Raw genomic sequence first — 26,640 nt, 5'->3', positions numbered from 1 at the left:
ACCCTGGTTGTACCAGGCCAAGCTGACACCCTACACCTAAGGAGAAAATGAGTATTGAAGCCTTAAGTCAGGAGTAACCTTTAAGTAAAGCTCAGCAGCTGTGCAGAGAGAAAGCAGGGCATGTTAGTGGAAAACTTTTATTAGAAAAAAATCCTTCAATAGACTATTTTGTTGTTTTGCTTTGTCTATGATAAGAAACATTCCGTAGTTGAAACTCCCTAAAGCCTGATAAAACACAACAGTTGTTGTATAAAACTTACAAAACCTGTTCCTGGCTACGTGTGCTCAGGGACCTGCACATGTAGCAAGGAACGACATGGGAGTAGTTGTGTTCTGTAGAACCAACCACCAGAGCCCTGGGGCAGGTACTCGTGGCTGTGTGCACGCAGGTGCTGGAAGGAGCCTGGGAAAACAGCACTTGGTTGAGCTGTTTGTGAGGCCACAGTGTTCTGTGTGGCTTGTCCCAGAGAACCGCGTACAACCTGAGCTGGGATGGATTTCCCCTCTGCCTCCCGCAGCTCTTGGATAAACCAAGATGTTCTCAGCCTAAATTGTGCTTTTAACACTCAGAAAATGCTGGTTTGAGCTGGAAACTCAAAGCTTGCTCTTTGCTGGCAGCAGCCTAATATTAGCCAAAATCAGTGGTAGAATTCCTGGGTTAAACGTGCCCTTCCCACCTCTCCCAACCTCCGAAGTCAGGTTAGCACCAGTTGTAGCCTCACAGAGTGCCCAGAGGCTCTACCCAGTATCAATCCGATTTATAGGAAGTGCTAGAAGAACATTGATGTGAAAAGAAACTCAAACTTGGTATGAAGCTTGCTGGTGAAGGTGCTGGGGACGTCTCCCCTCTGCTGCAGAGCTTAATCCGTCACTTCACTGTAATAGTACTTCTGGGCAGCGTCCGTCATCTTCCAGTCGGCAGCTCGGAACTCGATGATCTCCAGCAGCAGGAGCTGGGACAGGGAGCTGAGCCCTTCCTGCAGGAGGAAACCGTCCCGGAGGAGGGAGAAGAGCTCGTCCATCCGCTGGGAGTTCATCTTCTCCAGCTGCTCGCCGATGCGGTGGAGCTGTAGGACCAAGCAGTCCACCTTCAGAAGGAAGAGAAGATGGCTGAGTAGAAGGGAATGAAGAGCTTTGGCACATCTCTAGAGGTCCCCATCAGTCACTTATGGACCAACTCATCCTGTTCTCTCTGTTCTGGATTTCCAACAGGTGATGGTTCTGCTTCCCCAAAGCTGCTGTGATGCAGGAGAAGCTCAATGTCCCTTCTGGCAAAAGCACTGGAAAAGCACATCCTCAACTCCCATCTCTCAGATAAAACTGCCAGAGAAATGCACCCACAACGGGTGGAAAACCATTAATTTCCTGCAGGATGGCCAAGAGATGATGGCAAGGCTGAACCTGAGGCTGAAGGTGCCTCCAAGAACAGAGGGAAGTGCTTGGAACGTGCACTAAAGCTCTTATAAAGCCCAGTGATTTGCAGGAAATAGGCACTAACTGGTCTTTGGAGAAGAGGAGAAAGTCAATGGGCTGCAGGGGTGGGAGGGTTGTGCTGAAAGGGAAGAAAAACCACAAAGGGCCCATCCAAGGCCCCTACGTTCTATAGGAGCCCCTCGCCTGGCTCTGCCATGCCCCACACAGGTTGTGTGAAGCTCCAGCTCCAACAGATCCTTCTCCAGCCCACGGGGGTCTGGCTCAGCATCAATGCTGCAGCCCCGGGCAGGTGAGCAGCAGCCACACAAAGCATCACAGAGCACAGCCTGGGACCTGTGGGGACACAGAGCCACCCTGCACAGCCACAGCAGCTACCTGCCACCACCTCCCAGTGCCCCAGCATATCACTGTGGCAGCTGCTTTTCCACATGTCCAGCAGTTGGGAATGCTGGAAAAGCAGCTGGATTCTGTGAAAATGGGGGAATCGTCAGTGTTTTTCTCACATGATGGGATTGAACCTGTGTAGCAGCAGACAATCCCTGCTTCCAGGTGTGCTGCTGCATCTCCAGTGATGACATTTGGGCAACGGAGGGGAAAAGCTGCCCCAAGGGAGGACGCGCAGCCTGGGCAAGGGAGTCCCAACCAGCACCTCCATCCTGCTTCCTCTCTGCAAACCCTCCTGCCCGGCAGGTCTCCTTCCAGCACATCCCAGGAGGCAGCTCTCCCTCCTGCATCCCCCCGGGCTGTGCCTTTCGCTGGTCCTTGGCACATCAGCATCCCTCTTCTCTGCACTCACCTCTTCCTCCTTGCACAGGCTGTCGGGCTGTGCCAGCCGGAACAGACAGTCGTAAACGGGGTTCACCAGAGCCATCATGGGCATGTTGTTCACCTGCAAGGAGGCAGGAGCCATGGTCAGCTTGGGGGCAGAAAGGGGGCAGAAAGGGGGGAGTCTGCAGCTATTCTAAATAGCTGTCCCCTTGCTGCTCTTCAAAGAAGGGAGCAGCATTTAGTTGTGCTGCTAAACTCTCTATTGGTGGGATTCACGCAGGAGAGCAGACACTTGAGCCTCCAGGAGCCAGAGAAGCTGCACAATGATGTGAAAACCATCTATTTTTAAGTGTAAGCAGGTAGCCATGGGAAATGCACTTGTTGCAACAGCATTTTCCTGCCTGCAGCTCTGTTTGCATCATTTTTACATCTACTCCCAGCACACACACTGCAGCAAAGGCTTGCAGACGACCTCTGTCAGTACATGGGCTAGAAATTGTATCAGCACCCACAGGTCCCCCCAGGACTAAACTAGTTCAATCTGGGACATCTGGGAGCAGGCAAAACAGGGGATTTCAAACACCAGGTACAAAACAGGGAAGCTCAGACTTTGTGACTGTTGCCAGAGAGGGCTCTGCCTCTTCAAACCTCTTTGCTTGCCTGTAGGTAGCACCAGTTCTTGCAGCATCCTTGTGCTGAGAACCAGCTCTGGCTCCCACTGCTGAGCCATGGCCCTGAGGCTCCGTTCAGCACCCATCCACCACCCCAGCCCTGGCACCTCTGCACACCCGGGGCCCTTGTGGCACCCGCAGGCAGCAGCAGCAGCTCCTGTTCCTCACCCTCAGGTAGTCGAAGATGTTGCAGATGAAGGTGACGTAGCAGATCCAGGCCTGGAGCGAGCGGGTGCGCAGCTCCTCCCGGTCCTTGTACTCCTGCTGCAGCCGGTTCAGCAGGCTCCTCCGGAAGATGCTCTGCCCAACTTGTTTGCTCTCTGCCTACGAGCCCACAAAAGCAGGATGGAGGCATGAACTGGGGGGTGAAAGGGGCAGGGGGATGCTGCTACCTGGGGGATGCTGCTACTTGGGGGGATACAGGACCACACAGACACCGTCCTGTGACTGCCCAGAGAGGCAGGAAAGCTGCAGCCAACTGCCCGTGCTCACTGGCTGCTTGTATGGATGCTGCCACTGCACAGGGCAAGCAGCAGAAGAGTTGGATCATGGCACAGGGCTGGGACAAAGCCTCTCCTGGCCCAGCCCAAGGACCAGGCACGAGGAGCTCTCACCTGGATGATGGTGTAGCAGATGCGCCCTGCCTCCTTGCTGAACAAGCAGTCTTTGAGGGACTGGTCCACTATAATGTTGGCCACTTTCTCCAGGTCTACATTGCTGGGGTCTGCAGAGAGGAGAAACATGTCAGCATCCAGCACTCTTTGTGCCCTGCTTGCTTTGGAGCACCTGGAAAGCAACCAAGGTCAGCGTGGGGCCTGCTACAACCATGTTATATGGTGCAAAACCTCCTGCTTGCTCCCACATCGAGAGTCCCAGCCTCTTTCACACACCAGCTCTAGTGGTGCATGGTCCTTCCAGGCTGGAGACAGAGCTGTCATGATGGGAAAGCGATGGAGAAAGCAGGTAATACAGGAAGCAAGTTGATCTGAATGTGAAATCCCAGCACTGCTTCGCAGCTGGGTTAGTGGGAGCCAGATGGGCAAACTCCTGCAGGGCTCTGGCCAGAGATGTGACCAGTGAGCAGGAGACCCCATGGGCCAGGAGGAGGAGGTGGCCCCATGGTGTGGAGGGGCAGAGAGCAGGAATGGGGCACTGGAGAGGGGTGAGAGGCCAGGTCTGGGCAGAGATGCTGGGTTAGAGCAGGAGAGGGGGTACCCCGAAATCAGAGAGAACCCCAACGATGAGAACCAGGAGCTGAGTTTGAACATCCGCAGCATTAAACACTGCGGAGGCGAGGGGGTGAGAAGAGGTGGGGAGCAAAGACCTTCCTGGAGAAGATTCACCAACAGGACCCAGTCGGGGATGAACAGTGTTTATGGAACAGCTTTTCTACCCTTAGCACTGGGTGTTCCTTACAGGGGTTCAGCCTCAGGTGCCAGCCAAGCTGCAGCAGAGGAGCAAGTACAAAAGCTGCTGACCTTTGAGGGCTGTTTTCAGCAGCTTCTGCGTCTCGGTGTCGAACGACTGTATTTTATACTCTTCTTTGCCTGTTTCCCCCATGACTGGCTTCCTCCAAGGGCAAGAGTCAGGGCAACGGATGGGCTAGTGACAGTCCCTGGGGAAAGAGCACACAGAACTTCGTTGGACAGAGGCAGACCTTCACCCAGCCACTGGTAAATCCCATCTAGTGCTGGAGCACAGGCTGTTATCCTGACAGCTCGCACCAGCCCTCCATCTGAGCAAAGCCTTGCTCCCCATCTCTTTGAGCCTTGTTTCCTATGATACGACTTAATCTTCAAAGCCTTTATGTTCTTCTGATATGAAACGTGTGTTGCAGTCTGTTGATCTGCAGATTCAAAGAGCGCAGCACACCAAGGCAGCCCCAAAATACACCTATCTCGCCTCAGGCGGCTTCCCTGTGGCTGTATCACAGGGAAACACACACAGGAGCACCCTGTGCAGCCGCTCTTTGTGCTTTTAACACACCAGCTCAACTGGTGTCACACAAAAGCTTGGGAAGAACCAAACCCAGCACCTAAGCATCCAGAACACCTCCTGCACCACTGTCAGGCTCCCTCAGCGAGACACAGCAAGCTCTGCAGCCAAATCCCCAACAGCACCAGCTCCCATCCCACTGCAGCCAAGCACAGCTCTCTGCAGGACCAGCGCTGCTCCTAAAGAGCCTCCAGATTAGTTTGTGATACACTAAAGACAGCAATAGAGTAACATGGCACAGAGAGAAAGGGCTTTCCCTGACAAACACACATACAAGATGATGTGCTGAACACAAACTGCTGGGCTGGCCAGGCCCACATGGAGAGGGCACTCGGCCAAATGGGTTTTGCCAGCTTGAAATTCCTTGTCTGTTACTCACCCCTCGCTGCAAATAGGTCCTGACAGGGATTAAAGCCAAAGAGCCCATCGTCCTTTAGAGGCATGGGACACACACATATAGCACCTCGGAGCAACAGGTAGAGGCTGTGCCCTCCTCTCCTGCCCCTCTGCAAGGCCCAGAGCAGCCCCTGCCCCATGGGGTGACAACTGCCAACGCTGCTCCCACAGCCAAAGCTCCCACCGACACAGGGTTACCTGCGGGACCAGCACTGAGGTGTCTTTTCCGGTTGGATTCACAAGCAGCTCTGTGCCCTCCGTGCCATGCCTGGGTGACAAACACCTTCCCATCCGGCCTCTCCAGCCCCGCGTCCCACCGGCAGCATCGCTGCGCTGGAGGAACCTGGCGACAGCTCAGCGCCCGATCCCGTCCGGCAGCGTCTGTCACCACCGCCCAGCGCCTCTCCCAGAGCATCCCCGGGGCTGGGCACGGCTGCTTGGAGCTGCTGTGCCAAACAACCCTGCCCTGCGCAGCCCACAGCCCGTGAGTGTAAAACCAGCCAGGACCACTGCGTCTGAAGGGCTGGTGGCGGTGGGTGACACTGGGCACAGCATACCCGTGAGTACCAACTACTCCTCTGCCAGCGGTCCCCACTAGACCTGGGGACTGATGCGGTTGGTGTCCTCGCCTGGCTGCGTCCCAGCGCGTCGATCCCGGCGGGAAGGGCAGGATGTGCCGCGGCCCCACAAGCAGAGGGAGAAGAGCAGCGAGTCTCCTCCGAGGGGCACAACCAACCCGCCGGGACCCTCGTCCCATCCCCACCGATGGCACCCGCAGCACCGAGCCCCCTTCTGTGCCCCGGGGGACCCCCCGCCCCGCAGACAGGGCAGGGCGGGGGGGGGAGCCACCGACCTGCCGGGCCGCCCCGCTGGCTCCTCCGCATCGCCGGAGCGCCCCGGGCCCCGCCGCGGCCCCGCTGCCTCCCGCCGCGGCCCCGCTGCCTCCCGCCGCGGCCCCGCTGCCTCCCGCCGCGGCCCCGGTTTCCTCTTAGGTCATTTCCTCGCCCGAGCCGGGGGAGGGCCGGGCCGGGCCGGGCCGGGCGAGCCGCGGCCGCAGCGCCACCGCCTGCGAGCTCCGGGGCACCGCGGCTCCCCCGGCACCCCCCAGCGGCCGCACTTACCGCTGTGTGCCGGTCCCACGGCGGGAGAACCGGGCGGGCCTCCCCCCACCCCGCTGCCGCTATCCCGGTGCGAGCCGCGGTCAGTGCGGTCCCCCCCCGGCCCGGGCAGGCTGCAGCGAGCGGCGCGGAGAAACACATGGGCAAAGTATCAGGGAAGGGGAGATGAGTCAAACCAACTCAGTGCAACGGGAGCATCCTCGCAGTCTTCATTCCCAACCGTTTCAGCCCCTTAATGGGTGAAGCCTCGGCAGCACTTGGGAGCAGAGCGGCCAGGCACAGCTCAGGAAACCAGAATGAGTGGTTTGGGAACTTTCCGGCTCGGTACAGACCAAGCCAGGACTCATCCACCACCGTGCGGGGCGCAGGACCCACTGCGGGGCTCCAACAGACCCTCTGGGGCACAGCGGTGGGACTGGGCTGGAGACCCCCCTCCGCTGATCCGCCTCTGGGCGCAGCTATACCCAGAGCATCACCCTGTATCCCAGAGGGGATGGAACGGCTCCCAGGAGCCAGAGATAGGGAAAACCAGACCTTCCTGCTGCCCCACACCCTGGGCCTGGCTGTCCTCCCCCAGGGCAGGAGGGGGCCCATGGTGATCCCATAGGATCCAGCTGAACATCACACTAGGAGGGAAGGAATAATCAAATTGCAGCCAGACAGGAGCATAACCAAGGATTTAATGTACCTTTTCTCCAAGGTAGCACACGTTGTGCTCGGACACTTTCCAACAACAGCAGCTGCAAAAGATCCACTCAGGAAACACAAAGAAACGCTGCAAAGAATCAAACTACATCACATGAGAAACTTAAACCCAAACGAAGTACAACCTATTCCGAGCCTGACTGTCAAACACTCACTGCTTTTCACAAACCACGCTCTGGAGGAGCATTCCAAGAACAGAATGTCCCAGGACTTGGTGCTGCAGGACACCGTGTCCATGTCCTCCTGCCCGAGGCCAGCTAAGAGCGACAACCACGGCACAGCTTGGCTTTCCCTGCTGAAGGGCTTTTGGATGTTCTGATGGTACAAGGCACTATTAGAAAACTAACACGACTGCAGGCAACACAGATCCCCGCTGCCAGCATGACATCAGAGGGAAATCCCAGCCATCCCAATGGGAAAAAGCCAGCACAGAGTCACAGCGAGTCACTCATCGTGACTATGAACTGGTGTGCAGAGTATCCAAGAGCAGATCTGGCCCAGCACAGCAGAGAACAAGGTGACTATGGATGTCTCCTATCTCCTGCTCCTCAGATTCAAGGAATCTTGGCTTCAAACAGCATCACAAGCAAGCCCTGTACTCCTAGCGCTAAACCAGGCATTCCCAAAGGGAAAACACCAAACCAGGCCATGTGCTGAAGCTCCTGACCAGGAATGTCTCTTCCACAGACTGGCACAGCTTCAACTCCAACGTTGCTATCTGTTGGATGGAGGCAAGCGCATCTAATGCAGAGTGGAGGAACAAACTATCCCAGAAGGAAAAGCTGCTCTGTGCCCTCCAGCGCTGCTCTCCCTGTGGCACAGCCAACTTGCACACCCCAAAGCTGCATCACTTCAAGCTCCACAGCACACCTGAGGAGCACTGTCTCAGCAGAGCACAGTCTTCTGTTCTTTCTTTTACCCCTGTGCCAACCAAAGCAACTCCCCCCTCTTCCAGAGCTGCAATTCCCACTGCTGAGTTCCTCACCAGTTTCCCCCTATTTTGTGCAGTTTAACAGCAGCTCTTTGATATGAAGTGAAAAACAAAGAGTTTTGTAAGGTTTAGACAGGATGGATGAGGCCTCATTTCCTATGGAAGCCTAAGTCAGCACCAAAAACCTGCTGTGGCCACTCCTGTCCCTGCTATCCATGACAGCATTCCTCTGTACCAGCAGCCAAAAGACAGTGACAACCCCAACCTGTTTGACCCTGTTTCACAATGAGACGTTTCTCTCAGTGGAAGGATGTCATGAGGGTAAGTCCACCACTGCCTGTGATGTCTTTCCAAGAACAACAGATGAACAAGAAACAAAGGCAAAATATTGTTATGAAGATTTTGGGGGAATCTCAGCCTAAACAACACAGGAAAATGCCACTAAGATTGAGGCACTTTGAGACACTTCACATTCTTTGTATTATCTCCTCTAACCAAAACTGTGCGTTTTTGGAGCACATGCAGCTAATAGTCCCTCTTCAAGGCTCCTGTGTTAAGCCTCCTGCCTGCCACCACCACTGCTCTGTGGATTTAACTTTAAATAGCTCTCAAAGTCACCTGCAAACAGCCACGTCACGCTCCACGATCTCAAAGCACAGCAGACACCAAGTTATTTGGCCTGGGCTTGCAAGGAATCTCTCTTAGATACCTCAGACACCAGTGAAACCAGTGCGCTCTTTGAAACCAGCCTCTCACAACAGCACAGGGTAAGTGAGCAGTGCTGATATGCTCAACATTGCCAGAAGTTGCATCAGCAGAATGGAATTGGTCACGCTGGAATGTGGCCAACACTGAGGATTAACACCCTGGATACTGCAAAAGAGGCATGGAAAGCTCTACGTGAAGAGCCATCAAACCATCCTCTGAACAACAGCAGTGCTCTGCCCCATCCACCACTCGCCAGATCACCAACATGCTTTTGTTCCTCCTCCTCGGAGCCTGCCTTCCACAACTGGTCCAACCACACCCTGCTTGGAAAAACAGAGTAAAAGAGGAGGAAGAAAGTAATTTCCCTCTTTTCCCCATTACGTAAATCAGAGCTGCTGGGTCGTTGCTTTGTTGGGTTTTTAAAGCATTCCTAAAACCTTTGAAATGCCAGAAAACCACTTCTCCAGCTCTAATTCCATCACCCTTTCCTTGTCAAACACCGTGCTGAGCCAAGCAATTCCCAGCTGATGCTCAGTTCTCTCACTCCAGCTTATCTTGTCAAAACACTTTCATCTATTAGCACCACAGCAGGAGTGAGATTCAGAAAGGTTTTGAGCAGAAATACTTGCTGGAAACATTCAAAGGTGGTATTAAATAGTAATAATAACGATAAAAAAAGACATTTACTAGTTTCCACAGGACTTTTTCCTTCATTAGTCCCACTTAGATTAAATATTTCTAGAACCCTACACAGCATTTGGTTACTCCCTGCATTGAAGCAAAGGACCCTGAAGTAAGAACTGGGCTTGTGCGTTTAATCCCCTTAAAGAGGGGTTCTTAATCTGCAGATTGAGTTGCAAACGTGTGCCTAGGCAATGCAGAACCCCAAGAGATGTGTGGCAAGATGTGCAAGAAGAGAAACGGGCACTTTGGATACAATCAAGCTCATCAGAGTTAAAGGAAGAGCAAGTTTGGGTGTGATCCAGCAGAAGATGCTGTGTTTCGGGTGGCTGATTCAAGTGGTCAGCAAGAAGCAGCAGCTGGCAGCAAAGAAAAGGGAAACTGAGGTTCTGTGACATGAACAAGGTTTGAACTGGCTTCACAACAGCAACTCAGTGCTACACCAAGGAAAGAACACGGTGCAAACAGCAGGTCAGAGAGCAAGGACACACAGCTGTGCGGATGCGGCCATAGGAAGTGCTGTTAGGTTGGATAAGCAGCACCATCTACACCAGGATCCCAATCTGTGATCCCGGGCAAGCACAGGAATCCACCCACTGTATCAGGTGCCTCTTCACAGCACAGTGAAGGTAGTTTTCTGCTTGGTTCCCCCCCCCTCTCCCCACTAAATGTGTGCTGATATTAGAGGAGACAGAGGAAAAAAGTGCTCAGTTGAACAGCTTCCAGCAAAGCAGTTCAGTGTCTTCAGCAGAACTGCAGCTGCCTTCTCCTTCTGCTTGGTCCCAGGAGGTGATTTCCTACAGGCTGGTGGAGCTCTGGGAACTCTGACATTCCCAACATGCTCGTGACAGAGCAAAGCCCAGCAGTTTCCCCTCCTCCAGGAGAACACCGGGTAGCCACAGACATGCCCCTTTCAGCGTTCCTTCCTTGCAATGCTGTCGGTGGTCTTCAGGGAACACAGGAGGCTGCAGAACAGCTCATACCAGAAGAAGGTAAGGCCAGTGGAGACAGCAGCCTTCAGCAAGCTGGGGGAGAGGCCCTTAAAGAATCCACCCGGGCCCTCCTCTCGCATGATCTGCCTTATGCAGTCCAGGAGACCGCTGTACATCCGCACCTGGGAGAGACACGGCCAAAAGGTTAAACAAGGAACCTCCAGGACAACGTTACCTGGAAAAGAACACAGAGATCCCCAAACATCCCACAGAAACGGGATGTGCAGCCTGGAGATACCTTTCTGGCTGTTAAAATGAAAGCTTCAGAGAGCCAGTTTGTAGCAAGTGGGGTAGAGGAAAACCACGTGTTTTGCGTCAGCAATGGCTTATGCAGATCATTCTAATTGAGCGGCCCTAAAATCTTTCTGCTGCAACCGCATGTATTATTCATGGTACCAGTTTGTGAAGTGGTTATTTCAGATTGTGCTGCTGTTTTCCATCCCCTTCACTCTCTAAAAAGGGACTTTTCCAGTTTCCTGACAGAAAGAAAACACAAGCCTCAAAACCAGCCATCTGCATGTCATCGTGTCACAGGGAAGTTTTAACATCCTGGGCCACGTCGGTGCTAAGAACAAGTTCTGAACCTCACTGGAAAAGCATCAAATGCAATGGGTTAATACTTCAAGTTCTTATCTCAGAGTTTCTTAAGGTACAGACTGATTTGCTTCTCAGATCCAAGCAATGTGAAGGAAAAAAAAGACATTTTCCACATGTCGTGGAAAGAAAGAGATAGTTCCTTGAAGGATCTGTATTTGTCTTACAGTTTTCACCTCGAAATACACTGTAAGACAAATAGAGCACAGAGGATGGTGCTAAAGAACACCAGAAGTATTTAATTTGCTTTGAATTTCAGGATGTTCTGGTACATAAGACATACGCTCAACACTTGGTGCCCATTCCTTGTGTCAAAATACTAATTGCAGAAGAGGATCCTGACAGCCAGGCGATCCCAGCACAAAGCCAGTGTCATCCTCTGCCAGGAATGTGGTCCTGAACCAGAACTACCAAGCTGCAACTAGTAAATAAGTCTATCAAACCCCTGTTTCCTGCTTCAGTCATCCCCAGCTTCAAGACAGCCAACACGTGGAGGTGGGTGACAGCAAGTTCCCCGGGAGCTCTCAACCCAAATACGAACACAAGAGGTACCACTGGTGAATCACCGCTGGTGGACTGGCTCTGGATTGTCTCACAAATCCATATTCCTAAAAATCAGAGAATTCCAACATTTCTCACCTGCCCAAAGGCCGCCCGGGCCTGCTCAAAGCCACCCACTTGCAGTCGCTTCTTGAACAAGTCGAAGGGATAAGTGAGGGTTTTGCTGATGATTCCAGCACAGCTGCCACAAACGAGGTTTTTAATGTTGCCTGAGAAGCAGAAAGGGGAGATAGCAGGGAGGGAAAAAGAGGATGAGCAGGGAGTCTGGATTAAACATCATGAGACTGAAGTTAACATCACTTGCCACAAGAAGTAAGGTCAGAAAGGCCCTTTAAAGTTCCAGTCTGTATTTTCTACATCTGGTTTGCAGTGTCCTCTGGAGCTGGAGTGTAACAGCTCATCTTGGTTCATTGCACTGATCGTGTCCTGCTCTGCCAAGTGGCTTAGCACAAAAAACCCCAGTCACCAGAGAACCTGCCACTAGTGGATGGAAAAGTTTTCCTGCCCCCCAGTAAAAGCCCAGTCACTGGAAATGTTGCATCCCTGACTGCTCTTATCCTGGATTGCAGTAAATCACAAGCTGGCGCTGCCTGATGATTTCAGAGGCTTGTGGGAAATGAGTTTTGTGGCATTAAACTTCTGCCCAACAAACATGAGTTCCCGGCACACAACCACCATCAGCCTCTGCCATCTGAAACTAAACATGCAGACATGATCTGGGAAAGTAGATCCTCTATTGAAGAAATTCCATCGAGGAATAAGAACATGCTGATGCTGCACACACTCACTCTCAGGGAGGCACCAGGATCTAGAACTATCAGGTGACAGGTCGCATCGGGATGAGGTTCTCTTATCACGGAGCTAGAAATTATCATAAAAATATCAACTTAAGAGCTTGGTGGTTTTATATGAGGCTGAATGAATCCTCTTCTGGAACAGCTGTGCTGGGAACTCAGGCAGATTTCCTGAGGAAATCCAAGAGTCCCATCCCCACAGCACTAATGGAGCAGAGAAAGGTTATGCCTGCACTGTGTTCCCACAGGATCAGTGATGTGACACAGTTCGAGAAGGAGTATTCGAGCCTGTGACACTTCACTTTCCCATCCATCCCCATTTCCATCATGGTGATTCCATGACAGGAGCTGTGTGTAAACTTCACTGTACTTACTTTTGCACTATCAGTGAAGGGGTAAGAATGAGAGGGAGGAAATTGAGACACTTTTGTATTGAAAAGGTTGATGGGACAGAAAACTGAGCTTATGGCAGCCTCCCAAAGTAGCATCCATCCTTTCTGTCCCCCCCCATCACAGACATCACTGTCCCAAGTGCCTACCTCCTTTCTTTCCTTCAGCTGGAATCGCCCATTCAGAAAACTGTTGCAGGATGTTGTAGAAGGAGAACTGGAGACCAGCATTTGGGAAGACAGCAATGATTGTGGGGGTCAAACCTCTATAGAACGTCCGAGGTCCTTCCGTCTGGTACATCGTGACCACTGCGTGGCGAAGGTTTTGGTAGATCTAGGCAATAAAGAAGAGGCTGATTCACTGATGGAAGAGGCTTAAAACAGCAAAGCAAAGGGCAGGTTATTTCCCAGTGCCCAAAATACAACGGACTGGTTTTCAGCACAAAGCAATGAACAAAGGGATTTTGCACATCTTCACACCGAGCTGAGTATTCTCAGCTCAGCCCTTGTGACTCTTGTAAGCTGAAAACCTAAACCTGCCTCTGAGCTACAAGAGACTAACTCAGTGATTGTTAGCTCTGCACTGAAAGGCCTGGGCTGATACATCCAAGCTGTGCTGAGGGGTGGAAACAAGGCACAGACATGATTGATTGTTTTTCTCTTAACAGCTCTGCTTGCTCCTGCAACAGAATTCATGTAATAATATGTATAGTGATTCTACTGCAGGCTAATGGCTCTGATATAAACACATATAAGCCCAGTTATTACAGATCTAATTAGCATGGAGACCAATTCTTGCATAAATAAGCACATGAAATTCAAGTGAAAGGTGACTGGTTTCAGGTATCATCCCCATCATTATCTAAACATGACTCTGTGCAAGTGGAAAGTTTCAAAACCACAATGTTCAACAGACTGAGGAGTGTATTTGTAAATGGCCAACAGCCCAGATGAAAATTGACTTATCCTGGTAAGGACAGTCTCTCCCTTCTGGATCCTCTGTTAGGATTCAAACAGAAATCAGGAGCAGCAAAACATAATTAAGAAACCTGTGTCAACAGCACAGAGAGTAACTTGGCAACAGCGCAAACATTGCCCAATAACAGCACCTGCTCCTTTATGCTAACCCCAGGCCGTTATGTGCTTTTCAAACCTCCTATTTTCACACCCATGGAATATTGCTACTGCTATGGATGCTAATCCCAAAGCCCTGAAGATCCCTAAGCCATACCTTGGGCTCACCCTGAGCAGCTAAGCGGGTGCGTAGCGTGTCAAGAGGCTGCACTGCAACAGTGGCTGTGCAGGCAGAGAGCCCGCCGCAGGTGAAGTGCACCAAGGAGTCGCGGGCGCTGTACGAGGTGACGTTGTGCGCCAGCTGGGTCATGCTCTCAAACACCGTGAACTGACAGGACAAGCACACACAGGTCACGGAGTCAATGCTTATCACTGACATGGATCTCCCACTCCTCCCTTATTTCACCAGAACAGCTCCACCCACCGCCTGTAGTCACCTTCTCCCTCTGTCCTTCAAACGTCCTTCCCAACTTGCACACTGAGCATGCATGTGCTCGAAGAATAACCTGTAAGGATCACTAAGCAGCCCAGGGAGTGCTCAGGATAGTCTGAGCTCTGACACTTCCTGCTAGATCTTGCAGTTTGAATTGTGAAAAGCTCATTTGAATGCTCTACATATCCTGAAGAGCATTTGCTGTACCACAGATGTGCTGTCCATTCCTCTTTCAACCACTGCTTGCAAAACACGTTGTTAGTATTTAGAAATTAAGCATAACAATGCTGTGTAAAACACCATCATCAGCCTTGGTTTTTCCTTACAAGCTGTTAGGGAGCCATGAACAAAAGCAAAACACTACACAGGTCTGGAACACGAACAGCTAAGCCAAGTGTCAGGAAGAAACAGGGCTTGTCTGTGACAGCAGATACAGGCAGAACTCAGTCTGCTCTAGCTGTGCTCCAGCTTCAGCAAGCTCAGGAATATTAACTTAGGAATTATCCATCAGCAAGATACAGCTGCACATCTTTGAGGCTTGCATCAGTACCGTGGAAACCTGGACCTTCCTGCATCTGCCCATGCAGCCAGCCTGAAGAGGAGCAAAGTAAAGTCCCATGTATGTGCACCGGGCCCAGGTGATGTCTGGTCACCTCACCTGAACAGCTCCGTAGCCAACTGAAAGCAACTGGGCAGGAACATGGCCCTTCCAGAAGGCTACCAAGCCCTCTTCCCGGAAGATGCGCCGTGCAGCTTGCAGGATGCTGTGATACTTCGCCCCTGGGTTTCTGGAGGAGAGCTGCTCGATCTGAAGCTGGAGGGAAACAGAGAGAGTATTTTCTCTAATTCCACGTCACGTTTCAACAAGTTCAAGCGTCCTCTTCAAGAATACACAGCCCTGAGAGGCAAGCAATGCCTTCCCACGGGATCACACCTAGAAATGACTGGGATGTTATTTAGGTAGAGCTCTAAAAGAGTAAGACCACACGTGCAACACGAGGCAATCAGTAGGATGATGGTGAAATTCAGTTAGATAGCGAAGGTGATACATAAAGACAGAGAAGGAAAACAAACTATAAAGCCCACAAGGTCCCATTCAAACACTTAAGTTATACAAATAGAAGCAGCGGACACGGGATAGCTCTGCTACCTTGCATAACCTGTACACCCTGAGGTGAGGGTTCAGGAGCAGCTTTCATGCTCCCTGGTTGCACAAGTGACCTATTCGCCCAGGACGCGCTCCGCTCCGCTCTGTACCAGGCTCTGTCACGCCGCGTCCCCCGGCACGCCGTGAGGGAGGTACCTGGAAGCGGATCTTGATGACATCCAAGGGACTGATGAGGAGCCGGGTGACGAAGCCAGACGCTGATCCTGCTGCCGCCGCTTCCGCCGTGGAGACGCACCTGGCGCCGGGGTCATAGCCCACCATGCCTGCCTGCAAGGGACGGGGGCTTCGGTGAGCGCGGCGCGGACAACAGGCTCCGTCCCACAGCAAGCCTGCAGCCTCACCCCGTCCCCTCACCCCGCCGGACCCCTCACAGCTCCCCTGCCCCACAACCCGCGCCCCGCACCGGAGGGGAGCAGGGAGCCGAACCCCGGGCGGGGCTCGCCGGCCGCAGCCCGCCCTCAGCCCAGGGCCCGCCGGGGCTCCTCAGCCGCCCGCCGCCGCACTGCGCCTGCGCGCCGCGGGGGGCACCGGGACATGTAGTCCTCGGGCACCGCGGTACCAAAATGGCGGGCGGGCGGCTGGGGATGGCGCTGCCAAGGGCGGGCGGGCGGCACCGGAGGAGCCGGGAGTCAGGGTTTTCCTGCAGCACAGCCCTGCCGCACGCCACAGCTCCCGGCGGGAAGGGAACACGCCATGGAGACAACCGGCCTTGCTCCTGGTGGTTCTTCCACTGTGGCTTAGCCTTGTTGTTCCACAGGCACATATAGCAACATCTTCCCTCTATAAAGTGGAAGGGAATAAAGGTTTTCTACACTTTTCAGTAGGCACCAAGTTATAAACAGCAGTTTTGATCAACCATGTCCTGCTGCAGCATTACAAAAGCCAGATCTCCAAACCACATTGTTTCTATATTGACTGAAAATAGAACTTATAACACTATCCAGGCGTTTCAACTGCACACTCCTTGACTATATTTGAGCATAATAAATAAAAGCAACTGTTAAAAACCATGCCAAAACCTCAATTGGGCTTTTTCCTGTTGTATATTAGACTATAAAATTGCCAGGCGCTCTCAGACCATAAAGGAAAGGCTGAGCCCACAGAGCTGCTGCACACCTTGGTCACGCAACTGGGCAGTTCTCTTCCTTCAGCAATAGAAGGGAAAACAGGCTGCAAGGCACTGATGGAGCAGAGCAAAAGCTCATGAGCAGTGTGAGCCATGGTGGCTGTGCTTACACCCATCGTGTGCCCATCATCCCCTCAGCAAGATGCTCCAGAAACAACTGGTGTATCATGCTCTGTTACAGCAGTGCAGTCTGTACCACAGAGCACATGAGCTGTTTGGTAAAAAGCTAAGAAAAAAGCAAGGGGAGAAACAGTGCAGTGCCACCCACACGCTCAGCTTATGGGCTTATGTCCTCACAGCAACATCATCATTCAAAGAATCATGGAATAGTTTGGGTTGAAGGGACCTTAAAGCTCATCCAGTTCCAACCCCCTGCCACGGGCAGAGACACCTTCCACTAGAGCAGGTTGCTCCAAGCCCCTGTGTCCAACCTGGCCTTGAACGCTGCCAGGGATGGGGCAGCCACAGCTTCTCTGGGCACCCTGTGCCAGCACCTCACCTATTCCCCCTCCTCACTGTTCATAATGCTCTGTGTTGACTTAGCTTGGAAGAGGAATGAATTCAGCCAAGACTAAACTACCATGCTCAAGAGCCTGAGCACACCTCACAGCTTCTCCCTCCCCTAGCAATTCAATACCTATACATTACCTCCGTCAGCCACATTTTGCTCAGTTAACTGAAATAACAGACAGATGCTCAAGTGAAGAATTCAATGTATATTTATTATTCACAGTTAATTACTATCTACCAAATGCTGCTGCAGAGTTAAAGGATTAAGTACATAGGCCTTTTTTTTTTTTTATTTAAACACTGATTTTTTTTTTTAATATATATACACACACAAGACACATGTCTGCAAGGCTGCATGATATACACCAATTCCAAAATAAGGAAACAATCAAATGGTCCAGGTGTAGAATGCCATAGATTCCTCTTCCAATCACTTTACAAAGAAGGAAGAAAGTGAGTGACAGCTAGCAAGGAGAGGGGGAGAAAGTAATAACTCTACAGGATAGCTCTCTCTTTCATCTGCTGGAAAATTAAAAGTGTAAGGCAGAGTCCATGTCAGGAAGAAAACATTTGTAACACTTAGTACAAAAAAAGGCACCCTCCAACTAAAGATTGCCTGTGCTCAGGCAGGGCGGGAGGAGATCTCCGCTGCAGGGTTTGGATTCGTTGGTGGGGTGAAGGGATCCAGCCAAACGGCCATCAAAAGGAAAAGTAATGCAAGTGAAGATTGGCACAGAGAGCAGTGAGGCTCCGTTGCTTTCCTTCCCGTCCAATTTAATGTCACACTGCTCTGGTGGAGGCCACAGAAAATGCCATTCTGGTGCGGGGTGGGGATTACAGTCATCACACAGCCTGCTGTGAATGGGGAGCGGGGCGGGGGGATCTGCTTCAACAGGAACACTGACCTGAGGAGGGAGGAGAAACTGGAGAACAGTGATGCCAACCCCACGTTTCAAGAGCAACACGACTGCAAATATTCCCTATCCAGGCCAAAGAGACAGGCTGATTACATGCATCACGTAGAGACATTCACTAAGAGCATAAAGGTTTTTGTCTTCAAGCACTATTTCTTGAGGTTTCTCTGCATTATAAAGTTTTCCATCAAAGGAATGTACATTTTGTAGGACATCTCAGGGCGATTATTCCTCAAATTCCCCTCCCCTTAACCCTCCCCTCCCCAAAATATTCTTCCTCATCTTCCCTGGTCATAACTTCCCCCCTTTCTGTTACTTCTTTTGAGGCTCCTGGTTGCAGCTCCCCACCTCTGAGCAGCAGAAGTTGCCACTTGAATGCCTTGATTTTACTTTCCTTGGCATAAGGGAAGTTCAACAGTTAAGACAAATCTTAAGATTAAAGCTCCATCTCTTGTTTGTAGATTTCTCTCAAATGTCCATTGATAAAACCACCCTCCTTTACACCCTTCCCCCAAAAGTATTTATTTACACATAGGCAGGGAAAAAAAAAAGTTCTGGACTGTCCTTTTAACTTAAAAGAAAAAAAAAGAGAATAAAAAAAGAAAAGAAGGGAAAGGCACTATGGAAAAAAGTACAGAATGTGCTCAACCGTACACCTTTAAGAAAAGAACACAACAAAAAAAGCTGTCAGCACAGCATGAACAGATCTCAGTTGTACGTTGGAGTTTCTCAAAGCAGCTCTGTGACTCCAAAGAAAAGAAAAAGAACAAAAAAGCCACACAACTCTTCTCCCTTCCCCTGCTTGGAAGCTGCTGAGCTTCAGAAGAAAGTGCCAAAGGAGGAGAGACAATAAAACTTAAGATTAACACCTCATCTTTCCCAGGCAAGAAGAGCTGAATGTTGAAGGCAAAAGCAGAGACTGATGATTTTTGTTTTGTTTTAAAGGCAGGACTGTGGATTTGGTTCTTCTCTCATGTCCCTTCATGTCAAATGAAGACCGTTTGCAGAGAGAGAAAATACCAGCAGAGTTTCTCCCTTTTCCTTTAACTGCATGGCTAGGACTTTATATGGCATTAAAACTTCATGCACTGATGGACAGAGGGAGGGGGGGAAACAAGAAGAGTGGATGAAAGGGGGTAACCCAGGAGCAGCTGAGGAAATTTGTTATTTTCATTGTTTTCTCTCTCTTTTTCTCTCTCTTTTTTTTGTTTTTCTCTTTTTAAAGATAACTTTTGGTGTGTTAAGTTGAACTCTTCCCCCCCCAGCCCCTGAAGTTCCGTACTGAGTGAAGGAGGATCACCTCACGGTGAAAGGTGACTCAGGTTTTATCGCCGTGTGATTTTAGGTCACTGGCTGCAGTTAGGCTCTGTATGTGTATTTACTGGTTCTCTTGTTTTCTTTAAATAATCTCTAATATTTATCTCTAGATGTTCCGGTTCACTGGGGTCACGTAGTTGCGTGGAAACATGCCCGTCTGTCCGTGGCAGGCTCCCTTCCACCAGTTGGGGTCAGAATTGTCAAGGACTTGGATAAAGTCTCCACGACGGAAGCCCAGCTCTCCTTCCTCCTGGGGATCAAAATCAAACAGGGCCTGAACGTATGTGGGTTGCTGGAAAGGGAAAGAGAAAGAGACACAAAGTGAGAATCATCCCCAGCGCTCGAGAAACCTGCTCCTTCAGGCAGGAGCTTAACTTACACCAGGGTTTAACAAGGAACATTTGGGCTGTGCCGTTTCCCTGCAAAACAGCTTCCAACATCTGTAACAAGATGCTAAAATAGGAAAGCACAGTCTATAGAAGACCTTAGAAGAAGTCAAGCTCCTTTCAAAGAGCAGAAATAAAGATAGCTGATGAGTCAGATGTTTTCCTAGTGTTTTCCAGGCTTCCTGACCTACTGTAAATCTGTATGTACTGCAATACAATAGTCTTGTAGTCATCCTGCGTTCACCAACTGACAGGGTGAATATAACTGATCTACTGATAACCAAAGATCACCCTAAAAGCTGGATGTTAGCATTTAGATTTTCCTTGAAACTCTCCAATAGCAATAAATCCTGCCTGGTCAGCAAATACTTCAATTCCTATGGAAAAGCTAATGGTTCATTTAAAATGCATGTGATTCCTTAAAATCGTGAGGTTAGGAAGGTACCTTCATGGCTGCTGTTTTCAGCCAGCTGTTTGCTCATCCTCTGTTTATCACTGACCCAACAGTGCAGAGCCAGATGTTAGTTCAGACAAACTGGGGCAAAGGGGGTGTGCGGTACCCGGTGGGCACCATGAATTCCACCCCCCTTGTCCTCAAGCTAGAAGGAGAATGCTGCTGCACATGGAAGCAAAAGGATTTATTCAGAATTGACAAAAGCTCCAGTTACATGCAAAATAATGTTCCGACTGCCCTGGGAAATGGAACAAAACAAAGAGCTAGATATCCACAAGCTGCTCTGCTGGCACTTAGCAGCAGGTTTTGGTTTCTCTTAACACTGGCTAGATCCAAACCAGAAGGTTGGAGATGTTCCATATGCTGTAGACACCTCCTGAGGAAAGACCAGTACCAAAGCTTCACTGGCTACGGAGGGGAATAGTTCTGGCTATGAACCAGTATAAATAGAACTCTCCTTTCTTACTATGTCCTAAACCAGGAGTAAACCCATTTTTAACTCACAGGAATAAGATAATCTTTCTACAACAGTATCCATAAACATTCAGACAAGCCAAGTGTTCAAGCAGCAACAATAATGTTTTGCCTGACGTGGAGACTAGGGAGTTCCAGGTAGGCTTTGCACAAACATCCAGCTTATTTGCCAGTATAATTCTGGCTGCAGGATCTAAAGATACACTTCCACAGGCATAAAAACATCAGTCAGCTTCATTCCATCCCTATTCATTTACTCTAAGCTGCAATCCCACTTCAGATTGTGGTTGCAATAGTCCAAAGGTGTGCTCTATGAGGACGCTTCTCTTACCTGTGGCACCTGCTCAATGTCCCGGAGAAATATTTGCTGGTTCCTGGAGACAGATGTGGATCTGTGATAATCTACCAGCTCGTTCAAAGAATTGAACTTCACCACCCAGAGGAAATACTTGCCAGCCCCATCTCTAAGCACCTTGAAGTGCTGCACATCATTTCCAAACCTGAAGAACACATAAAACCCACAGTTAGTCACCAAGTATTGGGATGTCACAGTTAGGAACAAAGAGGTCCTTTGGGGCACAGTGAAACTGCCAATGATGCTCGTAACAATTGGTATCTGTAAAAAGTCATCTGAAAACCACTTGTCAATTGTATTTTAAAGAAATCAGGGATCAGAGATAGAATCCAAATACTGAATTTACCTTGAAAAAAATCTTGCAAGCTTCACATTTGCTTTTCTTATAACAGGACTGTTTAAAACCAGCTTTTCAAACTACTCTGAACTTGCAGAACCTTGAGGTCTTTTCATAAAGGATTTCTGGTGTTACAAAACACTCTTTATTTTGGCTGACAGGCAGTATTTCAGCTTTCTATTCTACACTACATTGCCACATAGCTGGCACCAGTACATGTGCTTCTTGATGTAGGTATGCAGTCACCTGAGTCGTTGAAGACAGCGCACAGAGGACTTTGCAGTACCAGACCAAGGTCACACTGAAGTAGCTGCACCATGGTGCCTTCCACTTCACATCCCCAGATACCACGTTCTGAAGTCAAACAGTACAAATGTTTTGGTTTGGCTCTTCACACACAGCAGTTTCACAGCTGACTCGAGCCAGTTTGTGTTTGAGCTACTCTTGCTGTGGTCCTGGACTTGTCTCAGTCTGTCCCTCATGCAGCACCACTGGGTGTGTGTGATAATGTAATACATAAGCTCCAGTCCCATTGTAGGTAAATTCCCAGGAAAACACTGCCACAGGGAGGGTGGGATTGTCTCCTCTGGTGGCTGGTCTGGACTTATGCAAAAGACTGTCTTGCAAAACAAAAGGATCCCACAAAACCACCCCAAATCCCTCATGCTTGAAGGGGGATGCTGCACATGTAACGCAGCAACTTCAATTCCATGTTAACAATTCTTTCTGACGAACGATGCCATTCAGTTGAAGCTGCTTTTCCAACAATTTTAGTCTGAATAAAGGGAACTCTGGAGAGATCCATTGGGATTTTCCAGATGAATGGCACATGGGTATTTTTACTTCAGTCTAAACCACTGCAAACAGACGACGACTGTTCCCCACTTGGCGCGCACAGCTCCTGTGTGCTGACTGACACACAGACACCATCCTGGCTATAAACCTACATGAAACATCTCCTGAGTACTGCCTCTGCTCTCCCTTCCTCAACCTGAGAGCTTCTCACCATTTAAATCCTGCAGATCACTGTTGAGGAAAAAGACACTTCTAAATCAGACAGGGAGGGGAGAAAAAATCAACTGAGAAATTACCACCAGATGGCAACACAAAGCTAAAGGCAGCAGAGCCATGCTAGCCTGACTTGATGTTTCTTAAAGGAATGCACTTTCTGGAGTGAAGCTGCCATTTGTATCTAGTATTCCAGCTCAGATGATTGTATTCAAGACAGGAATATAAACTGGAAGCTAAAAATGTAGTGAAAGATAACCTGAAAAAGAAGTAATCCTGTTGAGACAGATCACTGATAGCCACAGACACCAGCAGATTAGGAATTGTGCATAAATAACCAAAAATTGATAGGATTCTAAAGAAAATTCTATCGTTTAGATTCCGAAGCAAAGGGGAAGATCACAGGAAAAAAATAAAGGTAAAATTCAACTGCTGAGGACAGAAAACTCCCATCCCCAACCCACGTTGAATTAAGTCACATACCTTTTTAATACCTCTATTTTACGGTGACAGGTAGCATGGTATTATATGGGCCATGGCTAACTAGCAGCAATTCCTGCTGGTGAACAGCCAGTACCTCCTAGTATGGTTACTCAAGTGCTCCTCACTTCACTGTTGTTAGAGTGAGTTTCTCTACCAACAGGGAATGCACTTGTGAGAGATCGAAAAGGCCTCCGTGTCCCAGTGCTAGACAACATGAATATCCCCAAAGCCTGTCCCAAGCAGACATGAAAACATATTGGAAGGGTACTACACAGAGAAAAGATAAAGTAATAACTTGTACTGCGTAAGAGGAATGAAGTAGGATGGGAGAACATGTACAACACTTTGTGGCTGTAAGGAGGAGGAATGGGACTCAAAACCAAACCAGTAGATAGTGGCCAGGATTGCATGAGCCAGCCAGAAACATGCCACCAGGTCAGCCCTGTACTCATTACAAACCAGAGCACATGTATTTGTTCTGTTAGAGAGGGACTAAACAAGCACCACTGGAAGAACAGAACTGCTATAGGGCATCTGGAAGCTTATTCCTGCTCCTCAGCATTGACATCACCTGACCTCTCCTCACTCGTCCATATGAGCAGTAGGTGGAATGATTACCACACACGGTTGCTTCTGGGCATTACTTACTTGACTGAGAGGGAGAAGTCCCCAGGAGCACTCTCACTCTCCCTGATGAGGAAGGCACCATCGTGTCTCTGTTTGCCCAACATCTCTTCAGCCTTCGCTCGGGGAATCTTTCCAAAAAACCACCTGTGTAGGAGCAAAACAACAGGGAAGGAGAAGAATTGTAATTCCTTCATGGAAGAGCCAGAGGTAGCTACTCACACCGAGATGAAGTGATTGCTAACAGAAATCACTGCACCTCACTGCCACTCCAATACAGGCCACTGAACCACAGAGCTTTTCATAATGCTTCCTCCTGGCAATGAAGCAACCACAACCTGATAAGCAGGTGCTTGCAGTAGCCTTATTCCACCCAATGTAGTGAAGCAGAGATGTGGCAAGAGTGAACTCCTCAAATTATAGGATTTATTTGCAGAGGTGGAAACAAAACCTGCTCGAAATGTCATGTATTATTCACATGGTTTTGCACCCTCTTGCACCTGCAGTTTAGCATATAAAACAGCACACCAAGAACCTGATGTACACAACTGCCTCACAGCAAAGTCCTGCTTGGTGAGACTAAGATGAGAACCCTGGGAACTGGCTACAAGCTTGGCCAAAGTTAAAATGTCTGCGGTGGTCTCACTGGTATCTTAACCTAAAGTCAAACAGATTAAATGCCTTGCTCAAGCAAGAAACTCGAGTCCCTTCCTCTATCAGTAAGGAATAAAGTGCCAGGTCTACATGCAAAGTTTTAATTGTCCAAAATGTATGATGCCATCAACTCAGAGACAACAAAGAAGTCCTGCACTGGTGGCTGGTCAAGACTGAACTTCTTATGATGTAGCAGCATTTATGTCACTATTAGTACCCAAAGGTAATCAGCAGGGAGTAATTCAGTCTCCTCTATTAGTTCTGCCTCCTAAGGAGAAGCTGCCCATGCCTTAGCCACGATATGCAGAGCAGACAATAGAGAACATTGAAGTTATTAAGGATTAAGCTATTGTCACTCTTTTAGCGGGTAGAAATCTTTACCAGAACTGGAGTATTTGCAAGCTGCAAGGGAAACACTGGGAATTCACTCACAGGTTTCTCTTCAGAAACATCCCAGCTGTAGAAAGAAGATCCTGCCTATGGACTGACCTATCCTGCACAAGTGGAAGGGGTGTTCTGTATCAAAACCAATTTCTAATCTCTTTGAGATCAGGTGCTAAGTCATGAGTGCTTCAGGCAGAATGAGTAGCTTCACTCAGCAGCTGGTTGTTCCTGCAGCCCAGAGTCTGATCTTTCTATCCCATCCCACAGCACTGTGGTCAAAGACACATATCACACTTCAGAAAGCTAAGGCAGGTCCCAGGAGTGGAGTTATGTGTACATCAAGTGAGAAAAGCTCCCTCCATGTCCCTTGGCTTCACTGGAGAGGGGTGCTGAGCTGGGCATGCAGTTCGGTTCTAGGGAAGAGGCTGATAATACTTGTTTCGGAGCCTGTTTTCTTGCTTTCTCCTGGAGTCAGGACAATCCAGCAGCTTCCACACAAGCAGTCACATGGAGGAGCTGCACCATGGAAGCCACATCTGAGGTTCTTGGCCGCTGTGCAGAAGTCAAAGCCGCAGGCTGACCACCTCCATGACACCAAGGGTGAACCTGCCTCGGGCAACCAGATCGGCAGCACTGACCAACAGCGCCCGGTCACAGGATTCTTACCCACATTTACATCTGCATTTCCAGACTACTCCAAGATTAAAGGGAAACGAGGGCTGAGTGGAAGGTCACATGGGGTGGGAAAAGCAGAACCACCTTCACAACCAAAAAGTACAGCTTTTATTTCTGAGGGACCGATCACACAGGGCAGAAGCACTTACCACAGCCTATAACCACGCAGATGGTTGACCTTAGAGGAGAGCATTTAGTAACAAGAGCTCCACACACAAAGTTTACTTTCTACACTGAAGGGTTTGGTGCAGCAAAAAGTTGCAGAATCCTCCCTGAAACAGTTGGTTTTAAGAGAAGTGGAAGCTTTCACCAAGCCACGAAGTCACCAGATCTTCCTCTTTAAGAGGTTTCCATGATCACCTAGACATGTTTGACTTGCTTGCAAGTCTTCTTGTGTACTTTTTATCCCCCGAAATGGAAAGGAAAAGCTTTCTCCCACAAGCATCCTATTTCCAGTGATACTTCATGGCATTTAGTCCTTTCCTGGTGGGTTAGCATCTGTGCCTCTTCTTGGTACCCGAGGTGGTGGCAGAGGCAGCAGAAGGAGCACCTACCTGGCCTCTCACCGCACTCTGCTGCCTTCAGAAAGCCACCTCAAGAAACCAGGATGTGAAACTCCTTCAGAATTCAGAGGCAGCAGTTTGTTTCCTGGGCTTTTGGCACAAAGGTCAGAAAGATAAGGAAGTCTGGGATTTTGCCTCTGCCAAACGTAACATAAAGCGAGTTTTATATCATGACTTCAGTATCTTGCCATAGTTCTTGTTTACAAAGTGGTTTCATTCTCTTTAGGTCTCAATTAGGTCTCAATTACTCACATGTGACTTGGAAATGAAAGCCTTATCTTAAAAAACCCCCCTGAAACACCTCCCCCATCTCTGTACAACAGAAGGAAAGCCTGAAAGAGCTCAAGAGCACATCTATAATCCTTCCTGAAGCCTCTATTTTCCCGTAAGTTTTACTGAATCACTACAAAGTACAAGTGTACAATTTGATTAAAGGAATTAAAGCATGTCAAAATTCAGAGAGAATTAGGCCAAAGAAACCAACCACAGCATTCCCACAGCTTCCCTACACTTGATAACACTTGGCTTTGTAATGTGGGTGAAACTCAGCCAGTCAGCACTGCAAAACCAAATCCAACTCCTGGCATTACTGCTGATGCTGGGAGATGCACTGATGGAACAACAGAGAGTTCACATCACTCTCACACTCACTTCAATCTGCAGTTTGGCAATTCCTTTGGCTTTACTGAAGACAGCTAGTTAGCTTGGCTGAGTTCTACCCATGTTACAATAGTGCAAAGTGAGATTTCAGCTGTATCTTCAAGGAAAGCTGATTAGGAACACACACTTGACTTACACCATAACAGGCAAATTCTTCCCCTGTCCCCTTACAGAGCACAAGGTGGTCCTGCCACTGAACTCACTGTTGTGCCCTCACAAAAGCCTCCCTGCCGAGAGTTTCCTGCAGCTCTTCTCTCAGTATCACACCTATGTCTGCTTAAACCCTTACTTTGTTAACTGCTGT

General features: G+C 49.6%; 3 protein-coding genes across 9 annotated transcripts in view; all 3 read right to left on the bottom strand.

Annotated features, from left to right (window-relative positions):
• Window positions 1–121: 121 nt before the first annotated feature.
• Window positions 122–25,451, bottom strand: MIF4GD (MIF4G domain containing). Of its 4 annotated transcripts, XM_030505716.1 has the most exons (8): window positions 25,440–25,451; window positions 9,897–9,900; window positions 7,071–9,003; window positions 4,352–4,488; window positions 3,488–3,597; window positions 3,042–3,197; window positions 2,231–2,323; window positions 738–1,088 (listed from the first exon to the last, which is right to left on the bottom strand). In XM_030505716.1, the coding sequence occupies exons 4-8, from the start codon at window positions 4,431–4,433 to the stop codon at window positions 861–863; spliced, it is 669 nt and encodes a 222-aa protein (XP_030361576.1). In that variant the 5' UTR covers window positions 4,434–4,488; window positions 7,071–9,003; window positions 9,897–9,900; window positions 25,440–25,451; the 3' UTR covers window positions 738–860. The 4 variants fall into 4 exon arrangements, with proteins under 4 accessions (XP_030361575.1, XP_030361576.1, XP_030361579.1 ...); XM_030505715.1 differs by lacking the exons at window positions 7,071–9,003; window positions 9,897–9,900; window positions 25,440–25,451 and adding an exon at window positions 6,118–6,360 and having other exon boundaries at window positions 122–1,088; XM_030505719.1 differs by lacking the exons at window positions 7,071–9,003; window positions 9,897–9,900; window positions 25,440–25,451 and adding an exon at window positions 6,386–6,415.
• On the bottom strand, window positions 9,002–15,900 carry SLC25A19 (solute carrier family 25 member 19). 2 transcript variants are annotated; one of them, XM_030505712.1, is made up of 7 exons: window positions 15,816–15,900; window positions 15,548–15,679; window positions 14,903–15,058; window positions 13,969–14,139; window positions 12,888–13,071; window positions 11,633–11,763; window positions 9,002–10,521 (listed from the first exon to the last, which is right to left on the bottom strand). In XM_030505712.1, exons 2-7 carry the CDS (start codon window positions 15,671–15,673, stop codon window positions 10,321–10,323), a joined length of 969 nt encoding a protein of 322 aa, XP_030361572.1. In that variant the 5' UTR covers window positions 15,674–15,679; window positions 15,816–15,900; the 3' UTR covers window positions 9,002–10,320. The 2 variants fall into 2 exon arrangements, with proteins under 2 accessions (XP_030361572.1, XP_030361573.1); XM_030505713.1 differs by lacking the exon at window positions 13,969–14,139.
• GRB2 (growth factor receptor bound protein 2) overlaps window positions 17,240–26,640 on the bottom strand; it is a 59,237-nt gene continuing 49,836 nt past the window's right edge. For all 3 annotated transcript variants that reach the window (XM_030505721.1, XM_030505722.1, XM_030505720.1), the window contains 3 exons: window positions 23,425–23,547; window positions 20,925–21,093; window positions 17,240–19,571 (listed from right to left, as the gene is read on the bottom strand). In XM_030505721.1, coding sequence (XP_030361581.1) covers window positions 19,386–19,571; window positions 20,925–21,093; window positions 23,425–23,547 — 478 coding nt within the window. In that variant the 3' untranslated portion in view covers window positions 17,240–19,385. The remainder of the gene's footprint in view (window positions 19,572–20,924; window positions 21,094–23,424; window positions 23,548–26,640) is intronic.

Source organism: Strigops habroptila, chromosome 14, assembly GCF_004027225.2.
Source record: "Strigops habroptila isolate Jane chromosome 14, bStrHab1.2.pri, whole genome shotgun sequence".
Taxonomy (NCBI): Eukaryota; Metazoa; Chordata; class Aves; order Psittaciformes; family Psittacidae; genus Strigops; species Strigops habroptila.
The sequence above is the reverse complement of the archived record's forward strand: the minus strand, read 5'-3'. Positions and strand labels throughout refer to the sequence as shown.

Coding starts and splice junctions, on each gene's coding strand:
- MIF4GD (XM_030505716.1), bottom strand. CDS start 4,433: ATGGGGGAAACAGGCAAAGAAGAGTATAAAATACAGTCGTTCGACACC. Junction 2,324..3,041: donor ACATCTTCGACTACCTGAGG/GTGAGGAACAGG, acceptor GCCTCCTTGCAG/GTGAACAACATGCCCATGAT. Junction 1,089..2,230: donor GCCTGTGCAAGGAGGAAGAG/GTGAGTGCAGAG, acceptor TTCCTTCTGAAG/GTGGACTGCTTGGTCCTACA.
- SLC25A19 (XM_030505712.1), bottom strand. CDS start 15,673: ATGGTGGGCTATGACCCCGGCGCCAGGTGCGTCTCCACGGCGGAAGCG. Junction 14,140..14,902: donor TTGGCTACGGAGCTGTTCAG/GTGAGGTGACCA, acceptor TTGTCCTGTCAG/TTCACGGTGTTTGAGAGCAT. Junction 11,764..12,887: donor AGCTGAAGGAAAGAAAGGAG/GTAGGCACTTGG, acceptor TCTGCTTCTCAG/GCAACATTAAAAACCTCGTT.